The following is an 18,333-nucleotide window of genomic DNA, read 5'->3' on the forward strand; positions in this document are numbered from 1 at the left end:
CCGGGATTCAATTCCTAATCGCGTTAGATATCACTCGCACCGCCAGAGGAGTGATAAATTATAAATATATATCTGCGCTTGCAAATTTATTAGACAACATCACTGAAATGTATGATGACACATTCAGGTATACTGGAAGGGAGCTCCAAGCTTATAAAACAGAACTGGTTCAGCATAGGATGATTCTCAATTATCTCACAGCTGTAACGGGTGGGTATTGTGTCACCCTAGCAACTCAGTATGGAATAAAGTGCTGCACGTATATCACAAACAGCACCGAGGACCCGGTCGAGGTCATAGACCAAAAGATGGACGACATTCTCCAATTAAAATGGGAGTTCCGAAGGAAACACAATCTCACCCTTGCCGCTGTGGGTAATGAGCTGACCAGTTGGGTGTCATGGTTGAACCCACGAAATTGGTTCTCTGGTTTAGGAGAATGGACTCAAGGAATTATCATGGATGTAGGGAAATTCCTTTTGTGTGTTCTGGGTGTCATCATATTAGTCGGTCTGATATTTAGATGCGTTCGGGTTTTAACAAAGTGTAAACGTAGCGCCCGAGTGATGAGTTTAAGGAGTGGAGATACTGTAATAACAACGACTGATTTGATTTACGACCCAACGATAGAGACAATGATGTGATGAAAATGTGATTCTACGGTCCGTTTCTTTCACCCGTTTCTCCTTTGTTTTTCTCCAAGGTAAAAAGACCCGCTTGGAAGAGGATTTTGACGACCTTGTATACAGACAACAGATGGACTAAAGAAGAAGTCTGACAACCTTGTACACAGACAACTGATGGACTATGCCATAGACCCCCATATCCCTAGTACTTTTAATTTTACGCTAGCCCAACACTTTTTGTAAGTCTATGGACATTGATAAAGCTTTGCTTGCGTTTATTGGCAAAAGCACAAAGAGACTACAGTCAACATGTACATCAGACAAGACTTCAGACAAGACTTCAATCAACAAATGTATATTAACCTCACATAGAATATCACTGCATTTACCATAATTGTTTCTTATCTTCATCTCTGCAACCTTCAGGTAATGACACACATAGTCGATAGGGAATACAGGCACAGATATCAGCACTCACATATTCCCCCATTCATGTATCATCAACTAAAATGTGCTCCCCCATTCTGTTGCAACCAAAAGCCGAAAAGAGCTCGGTAAAGTTTGACAGCCCATCCACAGACCCTTAATACGGGATAAGAAGGAATTCAAATGTATACTTCGCAATACCTCGAAGCTTGATTTAAAACACGTACGGCACGATGATACATGACCCCCCAAACATGGATTCATACACACATGCTTCTGCTAGCTCACTAGGTCATACCCTTTTCCTACCTTCTCCTCTCCTCCCCTACCCAATCATAGAAATGTATTATACATGACATATATTTTTCTCTTTTTGAAATGTTTTAGAAGGTGGCAGTTATTGGTGACTGCCAAAGGGTGGACTGTCAAAGTCTGAAAAATATCACGCTACACACTGCCATATTTGCACCTCATGCGTGTCCCCGCTGCGTGTGCATGAGCTCTCCCGTGCGTGCGCATACTCGCTGTTGCGTGCACCCGCAGGTGCACGGTATGCGCATTTACGTAGAGTTTGTATGCGTCTAGCGTGCGACTCAATCGTAACATGTTTTAACCATATAATGTATTTTGTAGATTATGGTCCCTTTGATAGAATCTGAAAGTTTAGTTAATGTAGCATGTTCATAGACAAAGAGATCCCTCTTTGTTTGATACGAAGGGTCAGACAGGGGTTATACAGTGGTGTTTAGTATCCATCGGAAGAGTATTTAATTAGCAATATTCCGGTGTTGGTTTGAAGCGGATAACTCGCTCGTGCGAATAGTTATGGACATAAGAAGTTTATGAACATTTACTGTATTTGCACTTTATTATCCATGCGGCGGGAAACCTAGTTTCCCACCCACCTGAGCAGTTGGAAATAGTCACAGCCCACCTGTATGAATCAACCTATGACCTTTTGTTATAATGTGAAGACGAATTCCTGTGTCCAATAAACAATAAGAATATAGGGACCATTGTACTGTATTTTGTGTAGGGTATAAAAGGACAAGCCGATCTGGGCCAGCTCTCTATTCTCTTCAACGGTTCTCATTGCTGATAATCGGGAGCTGGATATCCAGAAGGCGCATGCGATTGTTTCCCTTTGTGCGTAAGTTTCTCTGCAATCATATTGTCTTTATTGTTATAAGCCATTCTCTCTCTCTCTCTCTCTCTCTCCCCTTTCCCCCTTTTAAAAGTAATTGTATCTTTATTGTATTTTATGTGTAGTTACTTGGTTAGATATTCTATGTTATTTTGGTAGTGTATAACTTGTATTGTATTATTCTTTTTGAACGTTCATTCATTTCCTTAAAAGGCGTTAGACCCTTAGACCGGTATTTGACTGTTTATTATATTGCTAAGGGGTTCTCTGAGCGTCACATACGCTCATACAGCTTTTAAACTAACAAGGTTACACTGTGTTGCATTTACAGCTTATCACTGCACAAGGGTTTACAGTATATGTACATTGTTTATGGTTTAACACTGTGAGCGTCAGCGCCGCTTGTGATCTCCTCGTAGTCCCAAGCATCCGCTACGCTGATAGCGTATCATTACGTTAGTCGGCAGCCTATAGCGTGCTTGCCTGTACGCTCTAAGCCGTGAGCGAACGTGCCGCTCGTGCGTCTCGACCACGGCTAAGCGTTAGATACGCAACGTGCGTACCCTTAAGGTATTCCATACGCCAATATCGTACTGTGTTCTTTAACCTTTTAGAGGGTTTTCAGTAAGATAAATATTTGGCTTTATCAGGGGTGTGAGGCGAGGGTGTGCAGTGTACGGGCGCGGGAGAGAGAGCAGATCAGCAGATAAATTAACGTTGGAGCAGGAGCTTAAGGAAAATGCGTCCGCTCTCCTCTGATGCAAGGCCACGCCCCCAGAAATGATCCCCTTCATAGAATCCAGCCATTCTGGTTCCCGTGTGCTGTTTACCTGAGAAGGGAGGCTGCACTGAGTACACAACAGAGACCCTCTTGGAGTAGGGGAAAAATTTTGTGATACAGGACAGACACACAATTTTCTTGCCTGACATACTGTACAGCAAAACACACACACAGGAACAGTGAAATTACACAGTAGCCCAGAGAGCCTGGATGGAGTGAGACAGCAGGAGAAACCAGCACACTCTTGCTTCAACAGCTAAAGCAGTGCTTTGTCAGGCAGTAACTAGAACCTTAGATAAGGTGATTAGCTATAAACAGACAGTGTATTGCGCCCCACCTTCTACAAACCCCCTTTGTACCAGTTTAAGGTGCTTTAGAGCAGTGGTTCTCAACCTCGGTCCTCAAGTACCCCTAACAGTTCATGTTTTCCAGGTCTCCTCCCAGGATTGCAAGTGAAATAATTTGCTCCACCCGTGGGTCTTTTATAATGTGTCAGTGAGTAATGAATACACCTGTTCAACTGCTTGGTGACCTGGAAAACATGAACTGTTGGGGGTACTTGAGGACAGAGGTTGAGAACCACTGCTTTAGAGGGTCTAGGAGGAGCAGCACTTCCCTGCATGCATCAGGAAATGGCGCCTCTGAACCGCTGGTCCCGCTCCCCAGGAAGCCCCGCCCCCTTAGTGGCACGCAGTGTCCCTGTATCCTTTATACTGGCAAGTCTCAGATTTACAGAAAATGGGGTGAATACCCCTTTTCTGTTTTAGCGCCAGTGTGGCCATCTGCAGCGGGCACTGCAGCGCTGAATGCCCGATGCGACTTTAGGCTGACATCTGAACCAGGCACCCGCTAACCGGGAACCCAATTCCTGTACTCAACATTCAGCATCTTCGACAGCATGCCGCCACCGCTAACAGCGCTGGAGTGTGCGCGAAACAACACCTCAGGAGCTAGTGTCCTGTCAGCGGGGATCCGGACTATTAACCCTTCAAGGAGGTTGGTACTGGTCCCCTCCCTAAGTCCCACCGCGCAGGCAACCAGTGCTGCCTGAAAATAACAAACTAAAATAAAGTTTTTGAAGAAAATTCTCTCTGGAACTCCAGAGAATGCACCCGGCTCCTTGGGCACATTTTTCTAACCCGAGTCTGCAGGATGGGCATAGAGGGGAGGAGCCAGCACACACTGAAGAATTTTAAAGTGACCCCAATGGACCCCATCTATACCGCATGGTACTAAGACCATTCCAGTATCCCCTAGGACGTTAGAGAAACTCTGTGATGTCTCTGAAATCTGCAGCGCTAGATGCCTGCCGCGAGTGACCTGCACCAAGTGGTATAGCGTATTTTTCATGTGAATGGGCATCTTAATTGCAATGCAATGCGACACGAGACTGCAGTGATTAATTTGATACGCAACACTTTTATATCTGTGTGCAAATATGTGTTGTGAATCTGTATACAAACACGGAACTTGGTGAACAAACAAACAAAAAAAAAAAAAACACATTACAAATGTTTCACGTCTAATTAATCAGTGAAGTCTCATAAAGCAGTTTTGTTGCATGCAAATACGATGAGCATTCACATAAAACAGACGCTCGGCACAAGCAGTTGTGTAGGACATGGCGTGCTGAGCACGACAGTGTATGAGGACATATCTGTATGTGAGACACCAGAGAACACATAGTGACATGATGTGAGAGGAGAGCAGGAGTATAATAGGGGCTGATGGCTGAGATACACCAGAGAGTGTGGGGAGGAGACTGGTCATGTCTCTGGGCTGGTAACACACAGTGACATGATGTGAGGAGGAGAGCAGGAGTATAATAGGGGCTGATGGCTCCTGATGTATGAGACACACCAGAGAGTGTGGGAAGGAGACTGGTCAGATCTCTGGGCTGGTAACACACAGTGACATGATGTGAGGAGAGCAGGAGTATAATAGGGGCTGATGGCTCTTGATGTATGAGACACACCAGAGAGTGTGGGAAGGAGACTGGTCAGATCTCTGGGCTGGTAACACATAGTGACATGATGTGAGGAGGAGAGCAGGAGTATAATAGGTAGAAAGTATAGTCGTTGTAAAGAAGATGGCGCTACTGTGTCTGTGAGGATGAAAAAATAGTGGAAAGAGGGACCCAGCGGTATACTTATCTCTATAACTGGGGGTCTTTCTTCCCAGACGTGACTTCTTCTCTGGATATTAGGATATGCTCAGAGACACATGGAAAAAAATGAAGGGAAAAAAAACGTGTAGAAATGTTTTGATTGGTACTGTGTGTATAAAATCTTATGGTGACACCTTTCAACTTATTAAAGATCATAAACGAATTCTGAAGACCATATCTGGTGCTATCTTATGTTTATGAGAGCTATATGATGACAGCGGCAAACTGTCTTGAAAAAGAGTTCTTACTCGAAACGCGTTGGCTCAGGAGGCCTTGGTGCAGGTGAACTCTAAGTGCTCCTCTGAGAAGGTAAGACCCCACTCCACATTCATTTAAAAATTCGATCCAGAGCTAAGAACTGGAACTTTGCTCTCCAAACAGAGGGTCCCCTCATCAGATCTGCACATTTCCCCTGCTCAATGATGGCATTTTTACATATTTTTGTCTTTTTTTTATTGTTTTGTATAATAAATTCTTTTGCTGGTCTTACATTGTGTAACCGGTGTGGTTGATGCAAAAATACCATGATATGAGGATCCACATCTGTTCCACTGTGAGTAATGGTACGCCTTATTACATGTGATAAAGAAACCGTTATATGCACCTACCCCCTTCTCACTAAGTAAGTGAGGTACGCTGTGGTCAGAAGTTATACTCACACTGTTTATACAGAAAACGATTTTTACCTTGATGTGCCTCCACTTGGTCCCACTATTGAGATAAAGAAACTGCTATATGCATTTATTTCCTTCTCACTGAGTAAGTGAGGTACGCTGTGGTCAGATATCATATTCACACTTTTCCATATGAAAAATTGAATGTGCAATACAAAGATACCTTGATGTGCTTCCACTTATTCCTCACTATGTAAGTGAGGTACGCATACAATTTGCCGCTGTCATCATACAGCTCTCATAACCATAAGATAGCACCAGATATGGTCTTCAGAATTCGTTAATGATCTTTAATAAGTTGAAAGGTGTTACCATAAGATTTTACACACACAGTACCAATCAAAACATTTCCACACATGTTTTTTTTCCCTTTATTTTTTCCTTGTGTCTCTGAGCATATCCTAATATCCAGAGAAGAAGTCACGTCTGGGAAGAAAGATCCCCAGTTATAGAGATAAGTATACCCTCTGGGTCCCTCTTTCCACTATTTTTTCATCCTCACAGACACAGTAGCGCCATCTTCTTTACAACCTCTATACTTTCTACCTGAACCATTTTTACTAAATTGGGATAAGTCAGATCGTAAAGTAAAGAGGCTGCCACCGTGTCAATTGAAGCACCAAGTAATACTCCAAATAAAAAAAAACATTCCAGGAGTATAATAGGGGCTGATGGATCCTGATGTATGAGATACACCAGAGAGTGTGGGGAGGAGGCTGGTCAGATCTCTGGGCTGGTAACACACAGTGACATGATGTGGGGGGGAGAGCAGGAGTATAATAGGGGCTGATGGCTCCTGATGTATGAGATACACCAGAGAGTGTGGGGAGGAGACTGGTCAGATCTCTGGGCTGGTAACACACAGTGACATGATGTGAGGGGGAGAGCAGGAGTATAATAGGGGCTGATGGCTCCTGATGTATGAGATACACCAGAGAGTGTGGGGAGGAGACTGGTCAGATATCTGGGCTGGTAACACACAGTGACATGATGTGAGGGGGAGAGCAGGAGTATAATAGGGGCTGATGGCTCCTGATGTATGAGATACACCAGAGAGTGTGGGGAGGAGACTGGTCAGATCTCTGGGCTGGTAACACACAGTGACATGATGTGAGGGGGAGAGCAGGAGTATAATAGGGGCTGATGGCTCCTGATGTATGAGATACACCAGAGAGTGTGGGGAGGAGACTGGTCAGATATCTGGGCTGGTAACACACAGTGACATGATGTGAGGGGGAGAGCAGGAGTATAATAGGGGCTGATGGCTCCTAATTTATGAGATACACCAGAGAGTGTGGGGAGGAGACTGGTCAGATCTCTGGGCTGGTAACACACAGTGACATGATGTGAGGGGGAGAGCAGGAGTATAATAGGGGCTGATGGCTCCTGATGTAAGAGATACACCAGAGAGTGTGGGGAGGAGACTGGTCAGATCTCTGGGCTGGTAACACACAGTGACATGATGTGAGGAGAGCAGGAGTATAATAGGGGCTGATGGCTCCTGATGTATGAGATACACCAGAGAGTGTGGGGAGGAGACTGGTCAGATCTCTGGGCTGGTAACACACAGTGACATGGCTCCTAACATATACTATTTCCCTTATTGGTGACAGAGGAGGGTGTAGAATAGGAAGAGTCTTTATTAAGTAATTATTACTTACCTTGGCTCATATCTGTAGGAATTTCCTCCTGCTCAACCTTAATATACATTGTTCCTCTACCATCAATCTGTAATACATTGGTAGGAACATTGGTCAAGTTTTCTTCCTAAACAGAAAATAAAACAGGACACTCTAAATAAAACAGGCCTACTCCAATACATGACATTACACAGAAGTGCATTTATATCATAACACATCCATATTTGTGCCTGTGTGAATCATAACTGTATGGAGAAAAAAAAAAGAAAAAGATAGTTATGGAAACAACTGTATAGTTCTACTATAGTACTACACGTATATATGTGATTACTGTGATTTAGCTACATATGTATGAATATTAAACACTAATTTATTAATACAAGTGTGAGATTGTCTGCTGGTAAGATAGACTAGGCGACAGATAAGATTCCGGGAAAAATAACAAGAGATGAAGACAAAAAGCCAATCACTTCCATAATAATAAGTATTTTGTTCAGTTGGTCCATCCAAAGGCTCAAAGGGGATGCATTCGGTATCCCGGCGGCCGGCAGTCATGTGATCGAAGCCGGAATCCTGACACCACTCAGGAGGCAGGCTTTGGAACACAGACAGTCAACATCCAAAAGGTAAGTATCGGGGTTCTGGTTAGGCTTAGAGCCTGGGGAGAGGGGTTAGGCACTAGGGGGAGGTTAGCTCTAGCCGCAACCACGCCCCAATGGATAGCCATAGACACCACCCACAGAGGGTTAGAGTAGGGGGAAGGGTCAGAATACTAACCCTGTCTGATGTCGGCATCTTCGGGGTCAGGGTGCAGCTGTCGGTCATGTGACCGCTGGCATGCAGACAGCCGGGATTCCATACCGAACCCGCTCAGAGTGCCAGCTCTGTGGTCCTCTCATTATACTGCTTGCCATATTCAAACAGGCAGCAGTTCCCTCACATTTCAAATGATCACCTGAGACGTAAAGATACCTTTATACGAGGAGAATAATACGTTAAGACGCGAGTATGGTACAAACATTTTCTCACCCACAAAGAACTCACTAAAGTGGAAAAAAAAAAAAAAGCGGAAACACATTACACGACTTTGCTTTTTCATTTTTTCTTTTGAGGGACGTTGGCTCTTGTGAGGATTATGCGCCATCCTAGAGGAACACCGTGAGAGACAAGTAGGACCTACACACTGGCCGACATCACTGCACGATATGAACAATCTCGTTCATTAATGAATGAGATAACGTTCATATCGTGCAGTGTGGAGGCACCAGCGATGAACGATTCGCGGCCCTGCGTTCGCGGCCCTGCGTTCGTTCATCGCTGGTGCCCTGTCGGCTGTACATGCAGGCCAATATGGACGATCTCGGGTCTGTAGGGCCCATAAGAAGAACTAAAGGGCCACTTGTGCTGTCATCATGACTACACCCTTTACACCATTATATCTTTTGGTTTTCAATATACCTTAATTAAGTTGCTAAGGCTGTGCGCGGTTGAGATACACTTATTTTGTTTGAAATTTATCTTGGTTTAGGGTGTGACGCGACACCCTTTGTGTACCTCCACTGCAGCCGCATAGGAGCTCAGCAGTTTGCTATATCCTATTGTTATTGTCATTAGTTCCCTCACAGACTTCCTATTTATTTCAAGGGAGGCTCATGGGGAAAGGGCATCAGCACTTGCTCAGCTTGAGGATAAGCCACAGGAGGAGAGAAGATCATAGACATCAAAGCTAAGTAAAACGTTTTGCTCTTTCAAAACTCCAACCTAAACATAGTTATACACTGTGAACAGACAATTTATTAACCACTTGCTTGGCACTAACTGATATGACCACAGCCAGGTCCAATCACATACGTCCGTTTCGCCCCTTGCTGCCCCAGTTTAAAATGAGGGGAAATGTGTACTTTCTCCAGCTGCAGCAGCCCCCTGGGAGTAACGTAGCAGTCTCTGACCGCTGACATTACTCCCTAAATCGCGCCCCAGAATGCCTGGCGATCGACATTCCAGGGCGCATGTGCAGGCATAGTTCCCTTCCCTAGCATATCTATGCTGATCTCTCAGTCCCCCCTGCCCCACACTCCGCTATCTCTACAATAAGGAAAGGGGCAGGTCTAAGCAGTGACATGGGGGGGGGGGGGGTCCGTGTATGTATATATGTAAGAGAGAGAGAGAGAGAGAGAGAGAGAGAGAGAGAAAGATATATATATATATATATATATATATATATATATATATATATATATATAAAAGATCTGTCGGAAAGGGCACTCAGTCCAACTTTGAAAAATAAATTTTTTTAATATCACCCAAAATTTGGGCATTGAAAATGAACAGCAAATCACGGTGGCTCAGCATGAAATATCATAAAATATCATATCCAAAAACCGTGGCATCTCAATACCTACATAATATTTCCAAAAATGTGTTTCAGAGTGAAGAGGATATACATGGTAACTTAGCTGTCCGTCGACCTCGGTCACTAAATGACCGTTCAAGACCATAACATCATGTCACCGCCACCCCGCTATAGTGTAGAGCCATCTGTGTATGCACACCACAGTACCCCTCCTAAATACACACACCTAAATAAGCAACAACTTACAGGTGGACCAGCTGTCAGTCCCGCTTCTCCCGGCGTGCGTTCCACCCGTCTGCGCACGCGTCACCGTGCCTGCTAGCACACTCACAAACAGCGTGATACCTCTGCGTTCCACTGCGCCCTTCACTTCCTGCTTGTGCGCCTCAAATGCTGCTACGTCACTTCCAGTGACGAGCGTTGGGCGCATCACCGCCAGGGAATTACTTAGGTCATCTCCATGGTTACAGGGCACCATGAGTGACAGGCAACTGCCCGCACATCACTGCCCCGACTTCCAATATATGACCATCAAAAAATTACCCACATGGGTCGCCTTTATTCTCTATAAACAAATCATGTTAACCATGGTAATAATTCACGCTGGGGGGCTAATCCAGAGTATTGTACACCGCCAGCCAGTGTAGCACAGACGAGGGACACATCAACAACGGGTTTGCTGGGGACCAACCAAGCCAGTACCAGTTACAGTTGTATTGCCTTCTAATCACCTCATATATCAGACTATAAATCCACTCCAAAGTGAAAAATAGTGGTGTTCACACACAGATGTATCCACTCAAGCAGCTCATTACAGAATGCCCAATACAATATTGACAATCATAAAAATAATAATTGCTTAACAAACAAACAAACAAACATATAACACTTAAAACATGGTCAGTGAAAACCTCGTAACTTTTTAAAGAAAGCACTTCATATTGATACTCTCATTCAAACCCCTAGGGGCTTTAGTGTCCAGTCTGAAAATCCATCTGGACTCACTTTGAAGGAGTTTCCTACCACGGTCACCACCCCTCGGCAATTTAGGGACATGGTCTATGATCATGCATTTAAGCGATGCCAGTTGGTGTCCATTGGTCAAAAAATGCCGAGCCACCGGTTTGTCACTTAATTAATCATCGCTTGTCTGATCGAAAGTCGGTGGTTTGCCATTCTCTCTCTAAATTTAGTAATGGTCTTCCCCACGTAATAAAGTCCACAGGGGCACATCAGGACATAAATCACGTGGTCCGTGGTACAGGTGACATGATGTTTAATAGGAATTTTCCTACCAGTGTGGGGATGGGAAAATACTTTACCAGTGAGCATGCTGTTACAGGTGGTACACCCCATGCAGCGAAAGCAGCCGTGTTTATTTGACCGCAGCCACGTCTCTTTGGTTTTAGTATTAAAATTCTTCATTGGCTGCATAAGAAGCTGCTTCAAATTTGGTCCACGTGCAAATGACACCAATAGTTTCTTAGTTATACTCCTAAATGTGGTATCCGTAGCAATTATATATACACACACACACACACACACACACACACACATACACTGCTCAAAAAAATATAAAGGGAACACTAAAATAACATCCTAGATCTGAATGAATTAAATATTCTTATTAAATACTTTGTTCTTTACATAGTTGAATGTGCTGACAACAAAATCACACTAAAAATAAGATTTTACTTACCGGTAAATCTATTTCTCGTAGTCCGTAGTGGATGCTGGGGACTCTGTAAGGACCATGGGGAATAGACGGGCTCCGCAGGAGACAGGGCACTTTAAGAAAGAATTTGGATTCTGGTGTGTTCTGGCTCCTCCCTCTATGTCCCTCCTCCAGACCTCAGTTAGAGAAACTGTGCCCGGAAGAGCTGACAGTACAAGGAAAGGATTTTGGAATCCAGGGCAAGACTCATACCAGTCACACCAATCACACCGTATAACTTGTGATAAACATACCCAGTTAACAGTATGAACAACAACGGAGCATCAGATCAACCCTGATGCAACCAAACATAACCCTTATTTAAGCAATAACTATATACAAGTATTGCAGAAGAAGTCCGCACTTGGGACGGGCGCCCAGCATCCACTACGGACTACGAGAAATAGATTTACCGGTAAGTAAAATCTTATTTTCTCTAACGTCCTAGTGGATGCTGGGGACTCCGTAAGGACCATGGGGATTATACCAAAGCTCCCAAACGGGCGGGAGAGTGCGGATGACTCTGCAGCACCGAATGAGCAAACACAAGGTCCTCCTCAGCCAGGGTATCAAACTTGTAAAACTTTGCAAAAGTGTTCGAACCTGACCAAGTAGCTGCTCGGCAAAGCTGTAATGCCGAGACCACTCGGGCAGCCGCCCAAGAAGAGCCCACCTTCCTTGTGGAGTGGGCTTTTACTGATTTTGGAAGCGGCAATCCAGCCGCAGAATGAGCCTGCTGAATCGTGTTACAGATCCAGCGAGCAATAGTTTGCTTTGAAGCAGGAGCACCCAGCTTGTTGGATGCATACAGGATAAACAGCGACTCAGTTTTCCTGACTCTAGCCGTTCTGGCTACATAAACCTTCAAAGCCCTGACCACATCTAGTAACTCGGAATCCTCCAAATCACGAGTAGCCACAGGCACCACAATAGGTTGGTTCATATGAAAGGATGACACCACCTTTTGCAGAAATTGTGGACGAGTCCGCAATTCTGCCCTGTCCATATGGAAAACCAGATAGGGCTTTTATGTGACAAAGCCGCTAATTCTGACACACACCTAGCTGACGCCAAGGCTAATAGCATGACCACCTTCCACGTGAGAAATTTTAACTCCACGGTTTTGAGTGGCTCAAACCAGTGTGACTTCAGGAAACTCAACACCACGTTAAGATCCCAAGGTGCCACTGGAGGCACAAAAGGGGGCTGAATATGCAGCACTCCCTTTACAAACGTCTGGACTTCAGGAAGAGAAGCCAGTTCTTTTTGAAAGAAAATGGATAGAGCCGAAATCTGGACCTTAATGGAACCCAATTTCAGGCCCAAAGTCACTCCCGACTGTAGGAAGTGAATGAAACGGCCCACCTGGAATTCCTCCGTAGGGACATTCCTGGCCTCACACCAAGCAACATATTTTCGCCATATACGGTGATAATGTTGAGCCGTCACATCCTTCCTAGCCTCCATCAGCGTAGGAATGACCTCATCCGGAATGCCTTTTTCTGCTAGGATCCGGCGTTCAACCGCCATGCCGTCAAACGCAGCAAGTCTTGGAACAGACAGGGCCCCTGTTGCACAAGTCCTGTCTTAGAGGCAGAGGCCACGGGTCCTCTGTGAGCATTTCTTGCAGATCTGGAAACCAAGTCCTTCTTGGCCAATCCGGAACAATGAGTATTGTTCTCACTCCTCTTTTCTTATGATTCTCAGCACCTTGGGTATGAGAGGAAGAGGAGGAAATACATAGACCGACGGGAACACCCACGGTGTCACCAGTGCGTCCACAGCTATCGCCTGAGGATCTTTTGACCAGGCGCAATATCTCTGCAGCTTTTTGTTGAGGCGAGATGCCATCATGTCCACCTGTGGCAGTTCCCACCGACTTGCAATCTGCATGAAGACTTCTTGATGAAGTCCCCCCTCTCCCGGGTGGAGGTCGTGCCTGCTGAGGAAGTCTGCTTCCCAGTTGTCCACTCCCGGAATGAACACTGCTGACAGTGCGCTTACGCGATTCTCCGCCCAGCGAAGAATTCTGGTGGCTTCTATCATCGCCACCCTGCTCCTTGTGCCGCCTTGGCGGTTACATGAGCCCCTGCGGTGATATTGTCTGACTGAATCAGAACCGGTTGGTCGCGAAGCAGGGTCTTCGCTTGACTTAGGGCGTTGTTTATGGCCCTTAGTTCCAGGATATTGATGTGAAGGCAAGTCTCCTGCCTTGACCACAGCACTTGGAAATGTCTTCCCTGTGTGACTGCCCCCCACCCTCGGAGGCTTGCATCCGTGGTCACCAGGACCCAGTCCTGAATGCCGAATCTGAGACCTTCGAGAAGGTGAGCACTCTGCAGCCACCACAGGAGAGACACCCTGGCCCTGGGGGATAGGGTGATTAACCGATGCATCTGAAGATGTGATCCGGACCACTTGTCCAGTAAGTCCCATTGGAAGGTCCTCGCATGGAACCTGCCGAAGGGAATGGCCTCGTATGATGCCACCCTCCTTCCCAGGACTCGAGTGCAGTGATGCACTGACACCTGTTTTGGTTTTAACAGATTCCTGACCAGTGTCTCGAGCTCCTGAGCTCTCTCTATCAGGAGATAAACCCTTTTCTGGCCTGTGTCTAGGATCATGCCTAGGAGAGGCAGATGAGCTGTAAGAACCAACTGCGACTTTGGAATATATAGAATCCAGCCGTGTTGCCGTTACACTTCCAGAGAAAGTGATACGCTGTTCAGCAACTGCTCTCTTGATCTCGCTTTTATGAGGAGATCGTCCAAGTACGTGATAATAGTGACACCTTGCTTCCGCAGGAGCACCATCATTTCCGCCATTACCTTGGTGAATATTCTCAAAGCCGTGGAGAGACCAAACGGCAATGTCTGAAATTGGTAATGACAATCCCGTAACGCAATTCTGAGGTACGCCTGATGAGGTGGATAAATGGAGACATGAAGGTATGCATCCGTTATGTCCCGAGTCACCATAAACTCTCCCCCTTTCAGGCTTGCAATGACCGCTCTTAGCGATTCCATCTTGAACTTGAACCTTTTCAGGTATTCGTTCAGGGATTTTAATTCAATATGGGTCTGACCGAACCATCTGGTTTCGGGACTACAACCTGGTCGAATAATACCCCCCTCCTTGTTGAAGGAGGGGAACCTTGACCACCACCTGTTGAAGATATAATTTGTGAATTGCAGTTAACACTGTTTCCCTCTCGTGGGGGGAAGCCGGCAGGGCCGTCGGTGAGGGGGCATCTTCTCAAAGTCCAGCTTGTATCCCTGAGACACAATATCTATTGCCCAGGGATCTAACAGGGAGTGAACCCACTTGTGGCTGAACTTACGAAGGCGTGCCCCCATCGGGCCTAGTTCCGCCTGTGGAGCCCCAGCGACATGCGGTGGATTTTTGTAGAGGCCGGGGAGGACTTCTGTTCCTGGGAACTAGCTGTGTTGTGCAGCTTCTTTCCTCTACCCCCGCCTCTGGCAAGAAAGGACGCACCTCGGACTTTCTGGTCTCTTAATTCGAAAGGCTGCATTTAATAATGTCGTGCTTTCCTAGGCTGTGCAGGAATATAAGGCAAAATATCAGAATTACCAGCTATAGCTGTGGAGACCAGGTCCGAGAACCCTTCTCCACACAATCCTCAGCCTTCCATATGCCTCTTAAATCGGCATCATCTGTCCATTGCATATTCTACAGGACATGTCAAGCAGAAATCGACATAGCTTTGACTCTAGGACCCAGTATGCTCATGTCTCTTTGGGCATGTTTTATATATACATCTCTTAAGACAGCATCTTTAATATATATATATATATATATATATATATATATATATATATATATATATATATATATATATATATACACACACACAGGTTGAGTATCCCATATCCAAATATTCCGAAATACGGAATATTCCGAATTACGGAACTTTTTTGAGTGATAGTGAAACCTTTGTTTTCTGAAGCTCAATATCCACAAACTTTGTTTAATACACAAAGTCATTAAAAATATTGTATTAAATGACCTTCAGGCTGTGTGTACAAGGTGTATATGAAACATAAATGAATTGTGTGAATGTAGACACACTTTGTTTAATGCACAAAGTTATTAAAAATATTGGCTAAAATTACCTTCAGGCTGTGTGTATAAGGTGTATATGAAACATAAATGCATTCTGTGCTTAGACTTGGGTCCCATCACCATGATATCTCATTATGGTATGCAATTATTCCAAAATACGGAAAAATCCGATATCCAAAATTCTTCCGGTCCCAAGCGTTTTGGATAAGGGATACTCAACCTGTATATATATATATATATATATATATATATATATATATATATATATATATATATATATCTCCATATATATCTATATGCATACTAGGGTCTCAATCTCTGCTGATAAGGTACCTGTCCACGCTGCCACAGCGCTATAAACCCATGCCGACACAATCGCCGGTCTGAGTAGTGTACCAGAATGTGCACGCTATCTGCAGGATCCCTGAGAATAGCTGTTACGTCAGGGCTACCTTTTGGGCAAACGTGACACCCTATGGGAAGATTCCCATCATATCCTGGCCCTAGTGGGGAAAGGATACTCCCTGAGAATTCTTTGTGGGAAACTGCAGTCTCTTGTCTGGAGATTCCGGCTCTTTTTCATCATGAGAGGAGGGAATTTTACCTCAGCTTACTTCCCCTTAAACATGTGTACCCTTGTGTCAGTGATATGCAAATCATCTTTTATTACAATAATCATATATTGAATACTTTTCTGCCATTTTGGCTGTAACTTTGCATTATCGTAGTCGACACTGGAGTCAACTCCGTGTCGATATTAGCGTCTATTATTTTGGATAGTGAGCATTGGGACAGACATGGGTAGATTTCCTGTCTGTTCTCTAATCTTTTGTGCAATAAATTCACCTTAGCACTTAATTACACATATCCAAAAAGGTGTCGGCGTTGTCGACGGAGACACCCTCTCACACACATATTTGCTTCATCTCCTCCTTAGGGGAGCCTTTTACCTCAGACATGTCGACACACACGTACCGACACACCACACACTCAGGGAATGCTCATCTGAAGACAATTCCTCCATAAGGCCCTTTGGAGAGACTAAGAGTATGCCAGCACACACCCCAGCGCTATTAACCCAGGAATAACACAGTAACTTAATGTTAACCCAGTAGCTGCTGTTTATATTGATTTTTGTGCCTAATTATGTGCCCCCCCCCCCCCCCCTCTCTTTTTACCCTCTTCTACCGTGTAACTGCAGGGGAGAGACTGGGGAGCTTCCTCTCAGCGGTGCTGTGGAGAAAAAACATGGCGCTGGTGAGTGCTGAGGAAGAAGCCCCGCCCCCTCGACGGCGGGCTTCTGTCCCGCTTTCATGTACAATTTTGGCGGGGGCTCATACATATATACAGTGCACAACTGTATATTATGCAAACTTTTTCCAAAGAGGTCTCTAATTGCTGCCCAGGGTGCCCCCCCCTGCGCCCTGCACCCTACAGTGACCGGAGTATGTGGGTTTAGTGTGGGAGCAATGGCGCACAGCTGCAGTGCTGTGCGCTACCTCATATGAAGACTGGAGTCTTCTGCCGCCGATTTCGAAGTTTTCTTGCTTCTGTCACCGGCTTCTGTCTTCCGGCTCTGCGAGGGGGACGGCGGCGCGGCTCCGGGATCGGACGACCAAGGGTGCGATCCTGTGTACGATCCCTCTGGAGCTAATGGTGTCCAGTAGCCTAAGAAGCAGGACCTATCTTCAGTGAGTAGGCCTGCTTCTCTCCCCTCAGTCCCACGTAGCAGAGAGTCTGTTGCCAGCAGATCTCTCTGAAAATAAAAAACCTAACAAAGGGGGTCATTCCGAGTTGTTCGCTCGGTAAAAATCTTCGCATCGCAGCGATTTTCCGCCTAATGCGCATGCGCAATGTCCGCACTGCGACTGCGCCAAGTAAATTTGCTATGCAGTTAGGATTTTTACTCACGGCTTTTTCATCGTTCTGGCGATCGTAATGTGATTGACAGGAAATGGGTGTTACTGGGCGGAAACAGGCCGTTTTATGGGCGTGTGGGAAAAAACGCTACCGTTTCCGGAAAAAACGCAGGAGTGGCCGGAGAAACGGAGGAGTGTCTGGGCGAACGCTGGGTGTGTTTGTGACGTCAAACCAGGAACGACAAGCAGTGAAATGATCGCAGATGCCGAGTAAGTCTGGAGCTACTCAGAAACTGCTACGAGGTGTGTAATCGCAATATTGCGACACATCGTTCGCAATTTTAAGATGCTAAGATTCACTCCCAGTAGGCGGCGGCTTAGCATGAGCAAATCTGCAAAAATCCGCTTGCGAGCGAACAACTCGGAATGACCCCCAAAATACTTTCTTATAGCTCACTAAGTAGCACCCAGCTCGTCCGGGCACAGATTCAAACTGAGGTCTGGAGGAGGGGCATAGCGGGAGGAGCCAGAACACACCAGAATCCAAATTCTTTCTTAAAGTGCCCTGTCTCCTGCGGAGCCCGTCTATTCCCCATGGTCCTTACGGAGTCCCCAGCATCCACTAGGACGTTAGAGAAATTATCAATGGAAATCAAATTTATTAACCCATGGAGGTCTGGATTTGGAGTCACACTCAAAATTAAAGTGGAAAAACACACTACAGGCTGATCCAACTTTGATGTAATGTCCTTATAACAAGTCAAAATGAGGCTCAGTAGTGTGTGTGGCCTCCATGTGCCTGTATGACTTCCCTACAACGCCTGGGCATGCTCCTGATGAGGTGGCGGATGGTCCCCTGAGGGATC

General features: G+C 45.5%; 1 protein-coding gene across 3 annotated transcripts in view; it reads right to left on the reverse strand.

Moving 5' to 3' along the window:
* Positions 1–18,333, reverse strand: part of LOC135054867 (gastrula zinc finger protein XlCGF57.1-like) — a 99,805-nt gene that overhangs the window by 21,338 nt on the left and 60,134 nt on the right. For 2 of the 3 annotated variants that reach the window (XM_063958275.1, XM_063958277.1), the window contains exon 7: positions 7,480–7,585. In XM_063958275.1, coding sequence (XP_063814345.1) covers positions 7,480–7,585 — 106 coding nt within the window. The remainder of the gene's footprint in view (positions 1–7,479; positions 7,586–18,333) is intronic. The other variant, XM_063958276.1, reaches the window with a different exon arrangement.

This window comes from Pseudophryne corroboree, chromosome 3 (assembly GCF_028390025.1).
Source record: "Pseudophryne corroboree isolate aPseCor3 chromosome 3, aPseCor3.hap2, whole genome shotgun sequence".
NCBI lineage: Eukaryota > Metazoa > Chordata > Amphibia > Anura > Myobatrachidae > Pseudophryne > Pseudophryne corroboree.